This window comes from Oreochromis niloticus, linkage group LG22 (assembly GCF_001858045.2).
Source record: "Oreochromis niloticus isolate F11D_XX linkage group LG22, O_niloticus_UMD_NMBU, whole genome shotgun sequence".
In the NCBI taxonomy this organism is placed as follows: Eukaryota; Metazoa; Chordata; class Actinopteri; order Cichliformes; family Cichlidae; genus Oreochromis; species Oreochromis niloticus.
This window is the reverse complement of record NC_031985.2, coordinates 15,199,130-15,219,771: the sequence shown is the minus strand read 5'-3', so window position 1 is coordinate 15,219,771 and position 20,642 is coordinate 15,199,130. Positions and strand designations below refer to the sequence as shown.

Here is a 20,642-nt window from a genome sequence, read left to right as displayed (position 1 = left end):
TTTCTGCCCACTGATAATCACTGATAATAGGACAGTGGGTGATCCACAGATTGGGAACCAGGCAGAAATTCAGCCCAAAAGGCAAATCCCCAGGATGGGCTGCCGGAAATCCAGCCACCTCCACACAAACACACCCTATACAGTTTTATAGTAAAACAGTAACAGCTCTACAATTACTCAAAGTGAAACCTGCGTCTACTTAACTAGTCCAGACTAGAGCAAGAAAAGGAAGGATGAATGAGGGAATAACTGTCTCTCTGTTCAGTCGTGACTTTGAAGGAGATCGTTTTTTGATGACCACAGCTGATACGAAAGCAATGCCGCTGAATCCTAACAATAAACTTCGGAGTCCCGCAACCTAAACACTCATAAAACGCTCCTTAAAGCAGCGCTAAATAAATTTAACCCCCATGCACTGCTGCAAGAAACTGGCAGTTAGAGATAAAGTGCAGCAAATATGTGCCTGCTGTCAGACATACTCAACGAATGATAGAAATTTATGTGTTAAAGAAAATTAAATCCAAGGACACGTGGCGAGAAAGACTACAGCGACTAACGGTGGGAATGTTGGAATGATGGAGACGGGAGTGAGTGCTCATAGCGGAGTTGCCCTGTCTCGGCATGCCCCCACGCTACACAGAGAAAACCGAGATGTGAGAATTTCTCAAAAACTTAGTCGACCAAAAAAAAAAGGGAAAAAAGAAAAGACAGATGTCAGAACTCCGTCTCCGTTGCACTAGCCAAACGTGCAGACAGCAGCCGTATCTTCCTTTCATCCCTTCACTGCGGAGATTTTAATGAGAAGCCTATCACGCGTCTGTCCTGATCATCGCTTTTTCCCTCAGCCAGTCACATACCTGTCTACTTTAATTGAGTTCACAGGGATCCAATCAGCTTCGTTCTCTTGCTCCTCTTCCCTTTCTGTTCTGGGCTTGTCAGAAAGACGCGCAGCTACTCACTTACCTGTCTGCCTGCAAACTTTTTACATCACTGCATCGGCACTAGTTAAGCCTGAGCACGCTTCAAATGTGACAGGAAGGAGAAAGAAAAAAAACAGAGAGACAGCGAGAGAATAGAGAGTTAACTTTTACCGCTGTGCCTGTGTCTCTTATTAATTCATTCCTCTTAAACACTTCCTGACAGTCCAGGGAAGGGAAGGCGTTTTGATGCCTTGTTATTTCTCACTCTTTCAATTACAGTTACCACGAGCACAACAAGCCCTTGGACCTCTTTCTTTCCTCCAGAGTGGAAGTGAGCAGTTTTTAATAGAGAAAATGACGCCAGGGGCTGGCCCACTGCTGTGCTAATTCTCCCATCGATTTTCATTTTGGGGGGAACCCTCCCAGCTGATCAATCACTCTCCACCACCTAGCCAGCTGCTGGCCTGGGAGGGGGTGCAGGATGCTGCACTTGGACTGCTCCGTCTGATCCGATGTGTGTGTGTGTGTGTGTGTGTGTGTGTGCGCGCCGAGTTCATGTCCATCCAACCCCCCTCAATTCTTCCCCTCACTTGCTTCCCACCCCTCCACCCCTGCCACCTCATCTGAGGCCAGGGGCGGCTTGGCTGCCCTGATAATCCCTCAATGAATGTGGGTCAGCGAGTGGGGCTTTGCCTTCGTCACTCAGCAAGGGGACAGACAGCAGGGTCGTGACCCCAGCCATCCTGTGCGTACTGGCAAATACACATTTATTCAGACAAAGGGCCCAAAGGGGTGTGCACGCACACACTGGCGTGAATAGATGAGCCGCCACACACCAGCAAAACTGCACCGATGAGAACGAGTAGAATGTGAAAGACAAGCGAATGGAGATGAGCAGAAATCAAATGATTAGGGAATTAATTGAGATGAAAGACAGGAAATAAACTGGTAACACTTTTGATAACCAGTGACCTTCTATTTTACTAAAGACTTTAAAAAAAAAAGAAAATCAGGACGATGAGTAATTCAACCCTTTCATCGCCTCAGTTATCTTCCAGCTTTATTAGCCTTAGTTTTGGGGGGGTTTGACTATTGATTGGACAAAACTACATTTGAAGCTGTTGCTTTGGGCACTGGAGACTTGAGATCAGTAACTGGTTGATTAAAGGATGATCATTGGTAGCAAGCCTAGACAGCATATTCAAAAACCTGGTCAACTGATTATAAAGGCTTGTAATGTTTGACAGCAGAGGTTCAATTCCTAATAGTTTTCACAAGTGCTTCATAACAAAACTGTGTGGATGTGCCAATTTCCTCTGCTTTATACTGCTGGAAAATGCATATCTTTACATTTCTGACTGTTTGCCGCAAAGAAAACATGAGATGGAAAGTTGGAAAGAGATTTTTTTTTTTAGCGACTTGCCCTGCGTGTCACAAAGAGGGGCTGGATCAACTCAAACACACAGGAAGATGGTTGAAATGAGAGGAGAGACAGACAGAGAGTGAAAGTAGAGGGGATGTGAGACGGATAGACGGCCCGATAAGATAACGCAACACAACAAACAGAGGGTTTTATGTAGTTATAGGCTTAAATATGTCTCTTACACACATGCACACACAAAAAAAATATCAAAGAGTCCCAATTAAGCTGCACCACATTCAGACTAATTATTCTCCACATCATTAACATTCCCCATCACGAGCTGGGTACTTTATCTAAGAGAGAGCAGGCAATCATGAAATATTCATGATTTATTAATCTGACTACAGAAAAACAAACAATGGCAACCCGGGGAGTGTGACACCCTCTCCTGCCAAACACCGAGGTAAGCAACACGACTGTGTCTGCTACTCGCTCCGCTCTCCAACAGGAGGCCGCTATCAGGCGGCGCCGCCGAGCTGACATTCAGGTGAATGTCGTTATTCCCACTCACAATTTTTGTTCTCTCGTTTTTTTTTTAAAAAAACCCCTGTGTTTAACTGAGATAAGGTGGAAAGGAAATGTTGCTGGTTTTCTTCACTTGGCCCAGATCAGCTACTGTCTCTCACTCTGTGGCGCTCTGTCAACAATGTGTCAGACGCCGCGTTGTTTTGAATAAAAAAAAAAGAAGAAGGGAAAAAATATCCTATGGAAATGAAACTGTGGCAGGGAGACAAATCACATCATTGCTCCAGTTCAGTGTTGCTCGAAGACAGAAGAGGGGGGAGAAAGAGAAAAATGAAGATAACCAGAGCAAAAGGAGAGAAGGTAAGAAGGGGAAGTAAAACAGAGACAACAAGGGGGGGAGAAAAAAAAAAACAAAAACGCAAGAGGGCCAGAGGCCGGCCTCTCTCCCCATTTCTCCCCTCTCAGCCTCTCATGCTTCCAAGATAATTTTCTCAAGTGGGAAAAATTTCTGCTGATGACACAGTTGTGGAAATGAAAATGCCACAGTGCCTGGCTGATGTTACCGTCATTGACTCCTAATGGGAAAAATCCCACTACACTACAATTTTCTGGACTCTCCGTTTCTTTCGTTCCAACATCGCTGGCATTATTATCACTCAATATCACACCCACTTGCTCATCTCCTTCTCCTTCCGCCGTTTCGAGCGCGGGCATTTGCAAACACGGACGCGTTTTCCGTAGCTCCTCTTGACATTCTCATTCTGTAAATCTTTCCCTCTACCTCTCCTCGTCGCTGCCCTTCCTCTCTCGTTGGGGTTTTCGAGTCCCCTGGGTGACCTTGAGCGGCAGCTGCCAGTGAAGTAGCTAAAGTACAAAGTCAATACGAGTCAACAAAGCTGGTTAAGTATTAAATGGGGGGATGATGACGCTGCAGTTAGCCAGAGAAAGGCTTCAACGAAAAGGGAAAAATAAATAAAAAAGGACATGCTCAGTCAGACTTTAATGGAACACTCAATGATAATAATGATGTACTTTCAGCAATTCCACTGACATTAGATGAGACTCTACTTTTGGTTTCTGCAGGATAATCTGCTTGATAGTGAAACAGAGAGCAATTACAGTACTGACACGGTTGATTCACTGCTTGCCTACACACACACACACACACACACACACACACACACACACACACACACACACAAACTATGCATGCTACTGCACAGAAACAAATGCAAAAGTGTGAGGTGTGTTAAAATGATTCTTCAGCCCTTATTTTGTCACATAACACAACGGAAAAAGCTCACACCTGAAAAACCGTGGGGCATGACACATGCTTACCATTTAAAAGAATCGGGAACTTTATTTTGCACTACTCAAGTCACGAAGAACAAAAAAAATAATAATAATAATCCCCAGTTTGACGTATTCCTCTACAAAGCAAAGCACTGCTGCAGAATTCCTCCCAACATCAAATTTTTTCAATTGCGGAGCCGTAATAGCCTTTCACTGTCCTCTCCCTGGATTATTGTCAGCAGCCCTGAAAACTCAGTGGATAATGTAGCAGTGAATGGCTCCTTTCATCAGCGCCTGGCCATGGAAGTGGACCAGAGTGACTCCAATTGAAAGCTATTGCGGCTAAGAAAATCAATTGAATAAATGTGTGGAGCGTGGTGCGTTTGTGTCTGCGTGTGATGAGTGTGGGTGGGTGGGTGGGAATCGGTTTTGGTACTTATATACCGGCTTCCACTCTGCCCTCCTGCTGCATTCCTTTGTAGAGCAGCATTCCTCTAGAAGGCGGCGAGGTCAAAGGTCGGGAAAAAAGAAGAACGTGAATTTGGATGCAACACCAACCATGGCACTGCGTATGTATGCAGGTAGGTATGTGGAACGGTGACCGATTTACTTCAGGTGCAAGATCAAACAGTCTGCACAAAATACTGGGTGCATTTAAGAGCCATTTAAAACTAAGAATCGCATTCTTCAGTGCGATTAATGGATTTCAAATGTCGCTAAAATGCAAAACATGTCAGATTAGTTTGCAGAGTGAAGCTATGATTGGCCATATGCCAGTTTATTCTGATGCATCACATGTATGACCATTCACTTTCATTTTTTAAATACTGCTGAACTGCACTTGTCCAACTTTGTAAACAACCAAGTCCTATAATTTCCTGTCAAACAGAAAAGAGAAGCGAGTGATTGGCTAACTTAGAACCATCACTATCCTGGCTTTGATTGCACCGATTCCCTCCATCTAGTTAAAGTCAGTTAGTTTGTGTTCCATCATATGATTTATTCTTTGGGATCAAACTTTGAATTACACTGTACATTAAAAGCATCAGCTCACAGGTACATCCAGGTACATGCGCTGTGCAGACAGTCTGCTTTGGCAGCAGTCTTGCTTCAGCTGCTAACAGCTACTGTGACACGTGTGTGCATTCCTGAGTTCCTGCACTGCAGCGTCCCCGCATGGCATCGCCTGTCCACCCTCAGCCTCTGGAAATGAAGCACTGGCAAAAACCAGAGGGCCAGCTGCATATACATCCATTTACCTTGGAGAGCTACGTCAGGGGTTTTTTGCAAAGCTTGGCTTGGCACCCAAAGGGCTTTAAATTTGATTAAGAGGGAGGCATCAGTTTGATTAAATTTAAACAGGTTGCTAAATCACAACAAGAGCAAAAGTTTTAAATTTATGCGTTGCCCCGTTTGTGCCAAATACCAGAGAAAACTAGAAACCTGAGAACTTCGATAACCTGGGGGAAAAAAACCCAAAACAAAACAAAACAAAGAAGACTAAAGCCACAGAGAGATGTACGGATTGACAGCCCAAATCTAGCTGCACTGTAAAAGTGCTGTGTAAAAATGTGATTGGATTTATTGAGTTTTAGTGGGAACAGAAATCAAATACAGCATTGCAGCTGGAAATGAAATGACTGAGATGTAGCAGTATTGATCAAAATTAACTCAACTGTGAAACGCGCTATGGCAGAAAGGATGGGCAGTGAAGACTCAGGTTTCCCTGAACCACTGCCATCAAGCTGGATCAATCATCCGATTACGGTGCTGAGATGTTCCAGAGGCAAAGCCGCCTTTGCGAGAATGAGGCCTGATCCTTTAGAAAACAGAGCCACGAGAGGAGCAGAGGTAGGCTGTCCAGAGCCAACTGGAATGTCAGATAATGGATGGCATATCTCTCCAGGTGACACCGAGCCCAAGGCATCCGGGGAGATGGAGAGGAGGGGAATGTTGGAAGGAGAAGGAAAAAGGGATGATGAATGGATGGACAAGTGCATGCTTGTGAAGTTTTGTTAGAGCTCTTTTTTTTTTTTTTGCATTACCAAAAAGTCTGGTAAGAGGTTCCTGAGTGCATACACACTGGTTACTGAGTTCATTTCAAGTTCAAGGAAAGTCACTTTGTCTCTCAACCAAGCAAGTGCCACCTTTCCCAGCAGCTCCTTTTTCTCCATCTTTCTGATTAACAGAAAGCGAATACGTCTGTGTTAACTTCCCATATGCTGCCCATCTGTCCTTTCCCTTAACCCTGACACCAGGTACGCACGCACACACACACACACACACACACACACACACACTCACTGGAAGCAATGCTGACAAGTGCTGTTACCACACGCCTGGAGTTTACTCTGGATTCTTTGCAAACGCTAGGATCCACAGGTTGATAAATGCAAATCAAGCCGATGCCACTCACACACAAGTGAACCTGAGCAGTGGAGTTCACCGCTTAATCCAAATATGTGAACCTGAGAAAACATTGCCCCCTATATTAAAACATACCAAACACTCGAGTACAGCTGCTGATCCCAAGGGGGAATCATTAATTACCACTTCGACAAAACCTGATACCTCCAAAATTAGAGGTAATCAACTGTCCCCGGGGGCTAAATGGAAACCACGCCACTAACTCCCAGAAATTAAAGTGGTAATTAACCCATTTTGACTGATTTATTCACACTCGCGTTCAACCAAACGGCAGCCAATGTAAACTACACTGCATGCACCTTCAACTGTAGGAAGCTGTATTTTTGTCGTGACGGGGTCATTTTTACCGCTAATTTCGGAGCCCAAAACTCCCATGGTCCAACTTTCACTTAATTTGCACTAAGTACAGGGTGCAAATCAAACATGCCCATGCATATCCTTTTAAAAGGCTTCAGCAGGGAGGCGGTGGTGGTGGTGGTGGGATTCCTTCATAGGAAGGGAAGAAGTGAGGGGAGGGAGGGAAGGAGGGAGGGGAAGGGTGTCCAGGGAGCTAACAGCCTGGCTGGAGATCTTTTACCTCGGGCAGGAGAGGGAGAAAGAAGCTGGAGTGGAGGGGTAAAGCAGTCGGATATAAACTATGACCTGCAGTTTTAGAGGGGTGGGTGTGCTCAAAGAGGTTCAGGTTTTAAAAAGGTAATGAATTCAATGGAAAGCAAACTTGTGAATGTTGCTGATCAGTGTCTATGTTCAGTTATGAAGGACACTGAATGAGTTCATTTGAAGTATTCTGCAAGCGAGCGCGAGCGCGCACACACGCGCGCACACACACACACACACACACACACACACACACACACACACACACTGTGCCACAGCGTGAGAACTGTGGATGATGCGCTCCTGCTGCGCTGTTTGGAGTGATGACAGCGCAAATAAATAAATAATAACAATAATAATAAAATAAAACATGTAAGCACAGATTAAAAAGAATAACCAACAGATAATCACTTTCCCCCCCCTACTTGCTCCAACTTACTTGTCATACTCTGCGTTGTCCTTGTCGCACCGTGCGTCTTTGTGCTTCTGCCAGTCTTTGCCGTGCTTGCAGGTGGTGAGCAGCACCACGTCCTCGGCGTTGTGAACGTGATATAAGGCATTCCTTGTGTCCGAGCCGATGCCGGTCAGGTAGCGCTTCCCCTTGAACACCAGCATGTATTTTCTGAAAGGCGGGATAGAGTTGTACTTGAGGTACCCCCTCTCTCCACCCGTACGCGGGTGCTCCTTGGAGAAGAGGGGGATGGACACGTCAAAGTTGGGCCTGAAGTTCTCGGTGCTGATGCTGGCTTTGGCCAGCATGGCTTGACCGATGTCGAAGCCCAAATCTTCCGTATAGTCCGGCCACGTCCCCGAGTACAAGTTAAATATAAGGTGGTTCCTGCCGTCGTTCCACAGGGGCAGGTTCTGGACCTTGGTCTTCAGGTTGTGGACGTATTGAGGGGACAGCTGGTCCCGGTCCAGAGTGTCCAAACTTAGAACGAACAGACATGCCTGTCCAGGGTCCGAGGTGTAAAACCTGGACCCCTCGATGGTCGATAAAATATTCTGGTAACTCTCTGAGATCTTCTCCCCCTTCTGCTGGGGGTAAACATAAACTTTGAATCCGTTCTTTCGACACAGAGAAAAGTCAAAGCAGGAATCCATGCGACACCTTTTGCCTTTGTAAACACTTGTGTTGATGTCCCTCTTCTGCCTCGGAGATATGTGCAGGTTGTAGTCCTCGGTGTCGGTCTGATCCCAGGGCAGGAAAGGATGTAAAGGGTCCGAGAAGTGAGGCCAGGGCTGCTCGGGCCGGTGGCCGTTTCTGCTGCGGTCATGCCGGCTCCTGCTCGCCGCTGGAAGTTGAACCCCTCCGAGGTAGAAGAGAAGCACTAGACACGCACCGGCGGAGAGCAGGATCAGGTAGCGTTTTTTGGCCTGCATGTGTCCTGAAAACAGGGGCGAGTTGTTCAGGAATAAGAAATGTAAAGTGGCCCGAAGTTAGGCTCTCACTAACCCCGACTACACCGCTCCATCCTCCGGCAGCCTCCAAGGATCCCCAACCCCCCTTCTGCGTATTCGGTTCCCAAATCCAGCAATTGATCCAGTGCATGTGGGCGATTTTAGAAGTCTTGTCCCTTTCTCCCTCTTCTGTAGAGTTTCACCATATCGCACAACGCCTAGCAGCCGGGCTCTGGTGCACCTACAAAGATCAGCGCTCTCCGGACCCTCTCGGACACAATCATATGCTGCCACTCTTTTCTCCTGCACTTCTTCTCACCCTCATTCACCCTGGCTGCATGGAGGGTGGGGGGGCTATTCAAATGGAAAACTGTCAGACAGCCGCCTGGGAACTCCGTCCTCCCGGATAAACAGCGGCTGGGGTCCCCGAGGCTCTCCCAGACGTAAAGGTACAGCCCGGTTTGGATGTTAAACTCGGCAACACGCTGACCGGGCAGTGTAAAAACACGTCGGTACGGCCACCACGCGCGTATCCAAATGCCTCGGGGTGAATTCGTCCGATTCTCCCATACACCCCCTCCTTTTTCCCCTTTTATTGCTCCATGGTCCCGTGTGAGGAGAAGCGGAGAAAAAAAAAACGGGGACTCGTCGTAGCGCAGGAGGAAGCTCAGCGGCACAACTGTAACCTGACGAATCCCTGCATTTCTCTTATTTATTACAACCTCCCCACATACGCGCTCATATTCAATAAAAAGCTCGTCGGCGAGGAGCCGCACGGCAGGCGAAGTTATCCGGAAGACACGCGGGTAACAAACGGTGACCTCAGACTGACTAAATAGCTGAGAAAATGTTCAAAAAGACGGGATTCCTTGATCCTAGTGTCCAATTACCGAGTGCTCAGTTGTTCCGATTGTTGGTCGCTAACATTCCAATCCCGACACGACGGCAGCCGACGCGACGCCCCATCGGCGCAAAGACGCCGCCGATTGGTCAGACTGTGGGAACGGAAGAGGCGGGACTAGCGGAATGCACCCATTCATAACCGGAGTCTTCCGCATGTGCAAATTATCTAATTGTAAGCCTATATGTAAACTGGAGCGTTGCCAGAGAGCAAAACACCCTCAGTTTAAAAGAAGCTGATAGCGTTCGCCAAAATCTCGCGGAGATGCTCGTGCTGTTTGCGGCTGGATCAAACGTTTTCTGTTTTACCAGCGCCTGTTATATTCAGTTGTCTTTTTTTCTGCATTTCTCCCACAGTATTCTCCGTGGCCTGTTTATCCTTTAACCTGAATGTGCCCAACTTTGATGCTGTAGACAGGGAAAGACTGAAGGGAAAACTACAGACAGTAACTGAACAAAGCAACAGTAATCAAATATTATTGAAATCAGTTCCTGCTAAATTACATACAGTTTCACTTCTTCTCTCATATGACATTATTCCCGTTTTAGAGACGGATGTTTTTGTGACTGTCTGTCATTTGTCAAAGGTGATTATTAATAGCTGACAAAAGAAGTTAATGAGAAGTCAGCCAGGTTTTTGCTTGATCAGTCTGTGCGATACTGCAGATTTTTTTTATCAATCCTATGCCAAGTAAATATAGTGCCAGTATTGCCGATACTAATACTGATACTTTTTGGGGGTCAAATTATGTTGTTAAAATATAAATAAAATAGACGTGACAGTGAGCACAAAAAGATTCAGACATTTTTTGTAGTGTTTGATGCATAGTTTTTACATTTCCAGTAGTAGTAGTAGTAGTAGTAATAATAATAATGATAATCATTATTATTATTATTATTAATTTAGCAAAGCTTAGTGGGCTACATACTGAGCTTACTGATCCTATTGCACTAATATCGGTCCAGTACTGATAACATCAACGCTATCAATATTTACGTCAGTGCATCCACCTCTGAGAAATGCTCCATGAGAAGTGGCCACATTTAGTCAGTCACAGATAGACGTGACTCTGTGCACAGCTGCTCCATCCTGTTTGATAGTAGTTTGGCTACACATGCTGGACAGGATTCCAAAGTGTAGGGTTATTATTAGGGGCTAAGACCCCAAGAACATGAATGCAACCTCTGCAGGCAAATATTCGCCTGGTTCTCATCAACCTCCAACACTGACCTTTGCCAGTGCTGTTAACAGGCTGCTGGCTTTGAGCAGGGCTTGTTATTCAGTATTTGTATTTCTCACAGACTTAATAATATTACCTGCAAAGTCCACAAATATAGCTGTTTGAATAAATTAATATCATAATTGCTCAGCAAATAGCCTCCTAATTATATGGAGATTTATGGCTGTAAACAAAAAATGTGCTGCAGACACATTGTGTTGTGTCTCAACAGCCAGACCACCAGGACAGCCGGTCCAAGGCATTTATTTTCTTAAACATTAGCTCTATTAACTTGATGCATGGTCTATTGTTAGACGGGTTTTCATGGAAATCCCAAATCACCTACCTGCAGTCCTGACTGTGCAAAGAGAAGGAAAATCCACTCAAGTAAGATAAGCCCTTTGTAATTTGCCTGTAACAAGTTGTAACACCGATATCACCCAGGACTCAACATCTGCTCAAATGAATGATCTCACTGTTCATTTGTACCAGGGCGCTAAATGAGAAGAAGTTGTCGGAAGTCAACCCCGGGCCAAAGTTTTCTCGCATCCGCTAACAAACCAAAGTGACACAGCAGAGGCGACCCGCTTGACAGGGAAATTAATAGCGGAGGAGTGGTTCTCGCTGAGTGTCACCATGCCTCATAAGCCCGCATAATCCTCCCTACTGCCGTTTGGTGGCACAACATTCGGGCTGGGTGAAGAGGCCATCCTCATTTTTTATCGGCCAATTAGCTCAGAAGAGGGGGAGTAATTAGCAGGGCTGGCTGGGAGACAGGCCAGGATCCTGAGGTTGGCCAGTGCTCATCGTCAGAATATGTTGGTGATGAAGATGCCTGGGTGCTGTTCCAGAGGGCTGCTCTTGTCTTCAAAGTTGTCCCGCTTAGTCTGATGTCTAGCAGTCCATATAGTAAAGCTGTGCTAACTGCATAAAGGAAAATGTGCTTCCTGAATGATTAATGTGGTTATTTTGCACCCCAGGTTTAACTCCAACAGTGTCTTCTTGCAGCAGTTCCTGCACCCTTAGAGCGTCTCACAGTTGCCATACTTGCAATGCCGCTCTTGCCTTTGTTTATGCCTGGGGGGACTTTTCTCTCTTAATTGCTTGCAACTCTAATGAGACTAAATGACACTGGTTGCTAAATGACACTTGAAACTAGGATTGTGTTAACCAGAGAATTTAGTATAATTTGAGACGTGCTCTCTCAAAAGAAAGCTTGTATCTTTTGAATGCAGTGTGTGCACATCATTTCACATTTCCGTAAATCAGGTGAGACAGAGAGACGCAGTTGCTTGAGCAGAGGCAGCTGTGTTAACCGCTCACCATCAAAGGCACTACATACCCTCCCCAGTTCATCCCATGTATTCCAACTGTTTTGGAACATTTTGTGGCTGTGTGGTCTCGGCATGATTGTGATGAGGGCTGGGAGTCGTTCCAGTGAGCTTTGCCTTGCTCCGCTCGCTCATCCTTCCTTGTGTATGCTTCTAATATTCCCACCACAGAAAAAATTCCCTTCTACAGTCCCGCTTTTGTCTCGCTTTCCTTCACAGGACTGTATTAGGGTGGAGATTTGTGAAGGTGAGAAAGCCTTCAGTCGCCTGTGAAGCCCTAAAAGGTGGATTGTGCAACACTGTCTCGTAAAACATTCCTTTTTAATCAGCCAAAAAAAGAAAAAAAAGGATCTGAAATAAAGAAGAACGTGCTGATTTTCTTTTCCCCCCCTTAAACACAACCCTGATGTCAGTGTGGTCATGTGCAGGGAATTTAAGAAGTAGAAGTGACTAGTTTTTACTACCAGGAAAAGAGAGAGGCATTCAAAGGCTTTCAGGACGCATACGTATGGAATAAAGATTATTAAAGTAATGCTACATAAGTTCACCATCACTAGAAAATGCTTCCCAGTCATAATATATGTGTAATGGCCGAGCATTTGAGAAGAATATATGGGGATTGTAAACCATGTCTATAGAAAAATATTACAAATTTTTAACATGGAGTGTTACAAATTACCTGTTAACAAATACTTTCAGTCTCATATGCAGCATTACTGCATAACTAAACTGATACTCAATTTGTAGATTTAATAAATGGATGAATTTTTGCTATATTTAATATCTTGACCTGGGTACTCATTTGGCATGTGAATAAAATCATAAGATGCTACACAGTGTTGTCTAATGAAAAAAGCAATAATTTCTCTTATTTTAAGCCGTGACTGAGCAAACACGCTAAGAAGGTAGTTAAACAAAGACCTGGATTACCGGTGGACTGACTCTCCTTGCACAGATAAACTGTGTATAAAACACTTCCTCTCAGTGACGGCAAGTAGCCACGATAAAGACTTGCAAATTCAGGCTGCGGTAAACAAATACCCATGGCTGAAAGGTAATCTGTGAGTTCAGAGAGTTTCAGGCAAAAGGAAGACAAAACAGCCTTTGGGCTGCTGCTGATTGGTCGCTGATAAACTCCCCTCAGGATGATGTAACAAGCTGGGCTTGACAAAGGGCATGTATGTGTGTGTATGACGGTGCGCACAGGCTCTTATGCCCCAAAAAGACTGCATTTCAGGTTTGTGGGGTGTGTTTGGGTCCATGCACCTGGCATGCGTATGCACTGGAGACTATATTTTGCCGGCTGTCTGCATGTGCACGTATACGATGAGTCACAAATCATATTGAGTTTGCTTTTAAAGCCTGTGAAGTCCCACCTAATACCTGGGAATAGAGTTCCACTGATGTACTGTGTAATCTTGGCTACATGGTCTCACTGGGAGTGTGCTCTTCCAGCCCAACACTGCCGCTTTTATTTAGAAGATTCAGAAAATAACACAAAAGCTTTCAGAGAGCTCTTATTGAAGCATTTGTCTTGTCACCTGCTTTACAATTCCCAAGTGCTACATTGTTGCAAAGTTTGGGTGGGTAAAAGTTGAGAGACACGGAGATGCAAACATATTATAATGAAATGCTGGTCAAAACAGTGTCTGGGCTGCTCAACCTGAGGCAATAAATTAATTCCACATATTCTCATGGCTGACAAACAACAAACGGCACAATGACAAACAGGTCAGAAGTTTAGCTTAAAGAACTGATGAAGCTGTAGCAAGTGAGTGGGAGTCAATCTGGACTTTCTGTTCTGACTGCTAGCCTCATGGACTGCTCGAGGCTACTGAATGCTAAATGGTGTAGCCTTGGCTATCCTTTCAAAGTGCTGCTCATTCCGTGTGTGGGATGCCTAGTAATCTCCTTATTCTTTATTTATTTAAAGCGACCTTTCGACTCCCGAGCCGAGATTGCTTTGGGCAAACTGAGCTGGGTTTAAATGTTCGGGGGTGTGGGAGGGAGGCCATCGTTTGTTGCCAGGGCCCTGAGCGAACCGCGCTCAAACTCTACAGTTTTAACCCCAAAATTCTTCTGGGAAGCGCAGGCTGGCAGGCAGCGGCAAATGAAGCGTTTCAGGTTAGATGTGGTGATAGGTTTTTGTCCTCATTAAAAGAGAAATCCCTGCCACTGCTTCCTCATTTGTATTCCACGGCAATTCATTCGAGGTGGATTTTGATTTGGGGGATTTGGATGGTATAAGGCCACTGAAGCCAGGAGGAAAAGAATGAATCTTGTAGCTTCATCTTACGCAAAGCCCTGAAAGAACAACTTTACATATACTTTTCCCTCACTTACTTTCCAACTTTGCTATTAAATACAAACCCTTCGCCTTGGCTGAGCAGCAGGAAAGTATTCCTGCATATGGAAGGGTCTAACCCTCGTCCCGTGAAACACCTATTCTTAAGCACACTTAGGGCTGAATGTGCCAATCACTTGAAACATTGGCCCCACTTCAGGGAGCTGAAACATAATGAGTGTCAGTATCATTAAATCTACCGTGCTGATATTAAATCAGTATCATTCAAAGGAGCTCATGCTGATATCATTGCTTCAGAAAGTGCTGATGCTGCTCTGGGACCTGCAGGCTCCAGTACGAAAGGATTTTGCATCCATTCAGAGATTCTCTAATTCCCCCAGGCACTACACTGCACAGTAATCCACTTAATTTACAATTACCCATGCAAGCCACACTCATATGGAATGATAAATGGACTCAAGTAATCCCACGGATAGAGCTTGTGAGTGTGGAAATCAGACCGTACTGTACACGGTGTGTTCTGTCGTTCCATCATTTGTCTTCATATACACAGCAAGGTATATACACAAGGACCGCTCTCAGTTTAGTATGCACACCCACATACTGTATTTACAAATATATATGCTGGACGTACCCCATGTATCTCCCCTGTGCAGACTGCATGAATTCCTCCCTGCCTTTGAGGAGATGCGGGGCTAAAATATGGCAGCGCAGAGTGAATGCTAATGTTCTAACCTCCCTCCTTGTCAGAGATCAGAGGAGAGTTTGCTCTTCTTACCCCTTTGAACTTTAACCTGCTTTTTAACTCTGCCAACCTTTATCTTCGCTTCATCTGCAGACGGAAAAGGTTTTTGGTGGTTTTTGCGCAGGCAACAAAGCATCTACAACCAGGAGAGAGCGGCGTCGTGAGGTATAACGTTTACTACGTTCACCATGATTTTGTTAATTGTTACTAACTGCAAAGGAGCAGATTCTAATGCAAATATGAGTTCAATAGGTATCTAATCATAAACCAGAATATAGGCCAAATTGAAAATGCGACTTGCTGATGATACTGGATGAAAAGTAAACAACTCTTACGCTTTAATTGTGCAAGCATTTGCACAATTCAGAGTCCATTAGATATTAATAAAGATATACTTGGTTTTTCAGGAATCAAAGAAATGCACCTTGCCTAAAAATATTGAAAGACTTCCCTTTTATTCTTTTCCCCCCCTTTGATTAAGTGCTATACTGCTTGTGTCCTACTTCTTAACCATTCAGTTTGTGTTTATGATAATTAAAGATGAGTTGCTGAATTACAAGAAACACTGCTTTGGATCAACTGCCAGTTGATCCAAAATGCTGCAGCAAGAGTACTGATAGGGACTAAAACTAGAGAGCATAGCTCTCCCATATTGGCTTCTTTTCATCGGCTGCCTATTAAATCCAGAATCAAATTTAAAATCCTTCTCCTCACAAGGTCTTAAATAATCAGGCTCCAGCTTATCTTACAGAGCTCATAGTACTGTAGCACCCCAATACAGCACTTTGATCTGAGACTGGTTTACCTGTCGTTCCTAGGGTTTTAAAAGTAAAATGGGAGGCAGAGCCTTCCGCCTTTAGGCCCCTCCTCTATGGAACCAGGTCCCAGTTTGGATTTGGGAGGCAGACACCCTCTCTAGTTTTAAGATTAAAACTTTACCTTTTAAAAAAGCTTATAGTTTGGATTTTTCCTTAGTTATGCTGGAAAAGGCCTAGGCTGCTGGGAGAATTTTGACTTCACTCACCTTTTTTCACTCACTATGTGTTTATACAACACTTTATCTACATTATTGTAAATCTCTGTCTGTCTTTCAGAGTGTGGCTCTTCTCCTATCTCCCTCCCCTCATCCCCAACCAGTCACAGCAGATAGCTGCCCTTCTTTGAGTCTGATTCCTTCCTGTTAAAAGGGAGTTTTTCCTTCCTACTGTCACCAAGTGTTTGCTCATTGGGGGGTTGTTTTATTGTTGGGATTTTCTCTGTATTATTGTGGGCTTTATAACTTACAATATAAAAAATCTTGAGGCAACTGATTTGGCACTATAGAAATAAAACTGAATTGAACTGAACTTCTTTCCATCTCACTGACAAGAAGAAAGCAATCCACCATTGTGGCAGGAAACAGCCTCTGCCATCACTGGCCATCAAAAATACAGACTCTGTCACCAAACAACTAATAGAGATTAAGTTGGAGATGAAGTAAGTTACCAAGTACAGGGACAGCTTCCTGCTGTATGACCCTGTAATTTGAGATATATATATCTATATATATATATGTGTGTGTGTGTGTGTGTGTGACTTCCATTTTGATTGTTTTAATTGTTTGTCTGCAAATTGAATGCCTTTTCTCCTCGTTTATAATTACTCTGTGAGAATTATTAAAGCTGATTATAAACTAAGCTAACTTTGCGGTGGTGTTACGAGAAAAGTCAAAAGACCAGCAGTTGATATTTCTGTACTGAACAACCTTCTAGCGTGGGAACATCTACAAGTTCCCTTTTTCATTTTATACTTCCGTTTTGTTTTGGGTTTTTTTTTTAGGGAGCGGTTACTTTGTATATGCACTTTTCCCTTTAAGGCAAATCAATCTTATTAATCTTATTCTTTGTCTCTCTCCGTGTCCACATGACATCCATCTCTGATTCGCCTGCTCCCACAGTTCTCTCACTTTGGTCTCCCCGACACATTTGATTGGCCTCTGTTTCAGTTTCTACTGAAAGACAGGCAAATCTATCTCCGTCTTTCACTTTTTAATCACTGTCTCTTGCTCGTTTCCTTGTTCTTTCTTTCTCTCTGACTTAGCCTCTCTGACCCTTTGACTCAGTCAATTGTGCTCCCTGTACCTCGCCCCTTTTCTCTGCTTTGATTCACACGTTTTAATTGCCCGTTCTCCCATCTCCGGAATTAATGAAATCTTTAATCATACAAAGATTTATTAAGATTTAGACTGGTGGGAAAAGAATGTCGAACAGGAAGGAAAAATGAAACAATATGTGGTATTTAGCTTCTTGCAGAGAACAGCAGATGTTGACAGTAGTGATTAACCTACAGCCAAATAGCTCAATCGCCCCTCGCCAACAGGAAATAAATCACACACGAACCTTAACAATCTCAAATGAGAAGCATGTTTTTCTCCCTCTGCTTTGTGTATCATTCGCTGTCTAAAGCCTTTGAGATCGACGCTGTGAAGGAAACATGGTAGATCAAAGTCTTTTCCCTCAACCCCCTCTTGCTGCAGTCCTCATGCAGGGAACGACAGATGTGGGTGATGGGTTGACGGCAGAGAAAACAATGCAGTGAAAAAGGTTAGAGTGACATGTGAGGGCATGTTATGACTGCGGCTTTGACTTGACAGTGTAGGGTTAATTATGGATGGCCTCCTCTGTTGGTGAGGGCTTAACATTAAGTTGCAAAGAAGCCTAAGATAGCCTGGCTGCCTTCTGGCTATGTGTGCATTAGGTTCCCTTATGTTTTATTACTGCTCGAGGATGCATCGGGCCGGTGGAGTTCCACTCAGGATTTCTGACATGGGAAGTTAACAACAGTTTTTGAGCTGATGTTTTATTGCTGACACATTTTACTAATGGATTACGAGTAAAACACATCCCCTGAGTAACGTGGAGCTGATGTAGCTGCTTAACTCGCCTGACTGAAAAGAGGAACCAGAGACTCATGAAGAAACACATCTAATTCCTTCTTTCCTCAGCAATGAGATGACAATCTATTCCCTATAAAAACAGTCCGACATTACGGAGAAACACTTCCATTTCTTTCAGAGGGTGAGATGAGAAGATTGATACCAGTGTCATGGGTACCTTAGCGTAGCGCAAAGCATGAAAGTGGGGGGGAAACGGCTAACTTAGGTGAATCAAAACTCACTAAAACTGAAATATATTAGCACAGAGTTTCCCACACTGAGTCACACAGAGCAGGTATTGTAATACATGCTGTCAGTTTATCTGCACCTGGCAAACTATGTTGAAACAGGGAAAAGCTCTTCCACAGAGGACAGACGTCGATGTTGTTTCCACATACAATAGATGCCCAGTCAGCGCGCCTCTTACGAAACTAACTATGAATCATATTATTACAATAAAGAGGCCAAATACATGCGTCTGTTGTTTAAATCATTTTAAACTGACTGAAAATGAATTTGATTACTAAATGGCTGTGAACAAGTCTCCAATTCAACTGCACAGACATTTTTTTAATATACCCAACACTTGTAAGTCATTTACCTTTATTTACATGTAAATTTTGGCCCATTAGTTGCTCGGTGAACCTACATGACTGGACTCTTTGCCTCCTGATGTCTGCATTTCAAACCTATCATGGTATTGAATCAGTAGGTGGCTCAGTTAGCTCAGCAAGATAAGAAATGGACTTTAGAGTGTCAGGTTAATAGCTTAATCCTCCTTGGATGTATTTTCTTAACTTTCTAACTCTTCTGTTGCTCAAAAATGTTCTTTTGTGTTCATTTCACGTTGTTAATATTGATTAAATACAATATAATATAAAACAATCCTTATACACAAACATCAACTTAAAAGCACAGGGGTAATTTGAGAAACACACAGAGTTTAAGGTGCCTGCTAGGTAGCTACTGGGGAACAGTCAGCTATAGGAACAGGAATATTGGGATACAGCAGCAATAACTTGAAGAAATCATTTAGGTTGATGTCTGGGCCTGATTCTTTTCTTTTTCAGCTATTCTGTTGTACACTTGCTGCTTTGCTTGCGATTATCATGCTGTTTTATGACCCACTTTCAGCCAAGTTTTAGGTATTAGACAGGTAGCCTCACATTTGACTAGAATACTTTGGTACAAAGATGGTAAGGTTGGGCGATATGTAAAAATTTTCCAACCAACAATCGTCAGTTTAATAACCGACGATAAGCGATATATTCGCGCATGTGCAGATTTTTTGATGGCAATGTAATCATGCACTGACTGATTGCACAATGGAGGAGAAGGCGCAGATAGAAGTGGACTGTTACCTCAGCGAGGCGGTCGTAGACAGAGAAGAAGATCCACTGGCTTGGTGGAAAATGCATGAAAAATGTTTCCCATTGATGTCACACATGGCACGGAAAGATCTGCGTATACCAGCCACAAGCACACCATCAGAACGCGCCTTTAGCACCGCTGGTAATATTGTTAACCATGTCCAAAAACCAATCAATCAATCAATCGCTCTTGTAAAAACGATCGATAGTCAATATATTTGTCCAATCGTCCAACTTTAGTGCACGGTCTACTCATTGACTTCAAGGTGCCCAAATCATCACCCCTACACCACTGTGCTTGACAGCTGTCAAGCACAGTGGTGTAGGGGTGAGGTGTTTGTGGTAAAATGCTGTGATATGCTAGCAAACATCTACACTTTGGTCTCATCTGCCCAGAAGTTGTTGGGAAGTCTTGCTGTTCGATTATATGCAAGTCTGTTAAACCTAAGCCATGTTTCCATGTTAGTTTTAGAGCGAAGAAGCTTCCTCCTGGCAAACCTTCCAAACAAGCTATACTTGTTTAGTTTTTTCCCTTCTTCTTTTTTTCTTTTTGAGTCTCCTTTACAATTCAGAGCCATGATGGTGACTGTAGAGAGTTAGAAAACCATCCAGCTACTCATAATGAGCATTATGTTGCCATGTTTGTCAGCCTGAAGCAACTTATGGACACGCAAGTGGAAGAACAGAAATATAAAATTTAAGACAGCCTGTGCTTCTGTTCCAAGGAGATGGTTGCTTTGATGGGTTTTATGTTTCCAATTATGTACGGGTTACACAAACAAGAAACAGAGTATTAATTAGACAGCTTTAGTGATAGGCATATTTATTCAGTGTGTACATGCATCCTTAACATCTAAGTAGGTCACTAGCTTTAAAAAGATGAAGAAAACCCCATTATATTGCAAATCATTAGCTCTGTTTTTACCAGTAATTTATGCACACATGTATGGTGTATAAATCAACAGATTATTAGCCATTTTCTGCTGATGCATCGTTTCATTCCACACTACAAGTTTACCTCAAATTGTTCAGTCAGTGATAAGTAAGATATGCCCAGTTTATTTGATTCATTAAAATCTGTGGCTTACAAAAGCACCACTGGAGGGTCTGTTGTGTTTTCACAAGACACTGCATATTCATAGGCGTTTGATTGCACAGATGCCATAATTAGCTCGGCCGGGAGAAAGCATTCTGAAGTGGTTCTGCCCGAGTGTATCTATTTAAAAGACCTTGTTTTTGTATTGTTCACAGAGTTATGGATCAGGATGAAGTGATGTCAGGGTGGAGGAAAAAAGCCTGAAACATTTAGTCGATTTACTGTCTCGACCCGT

General features: G+C 43.8%; 1 protein-coding gene across 1 annotated transcript in view; it reads right to left on the bottom strand.

Annotated features, from left to right (window-relative positions):
• ext1b (exostosin glycosyltransferase 1b) overlaps positions 1-9,500 on the bottom strand; it is a 129,303-nt gene extending 119,803 nt beyond the window's left edge. Inside the window, exon 1 of the mRNA XM_019350800.2 lies at positions 7,565-9,500. Coding sequence (XP_019206345.1) covers positions 7,565-8,508 — 944 coding nt within the window. The 5' untranslated portion in view covers positions 8,509-9,500. The remainder of the gene's footprint in view (positions 1-7,564) is intronic.
• Positions 9,501-20,642: the final 11,142 nt, after the last annotated feature.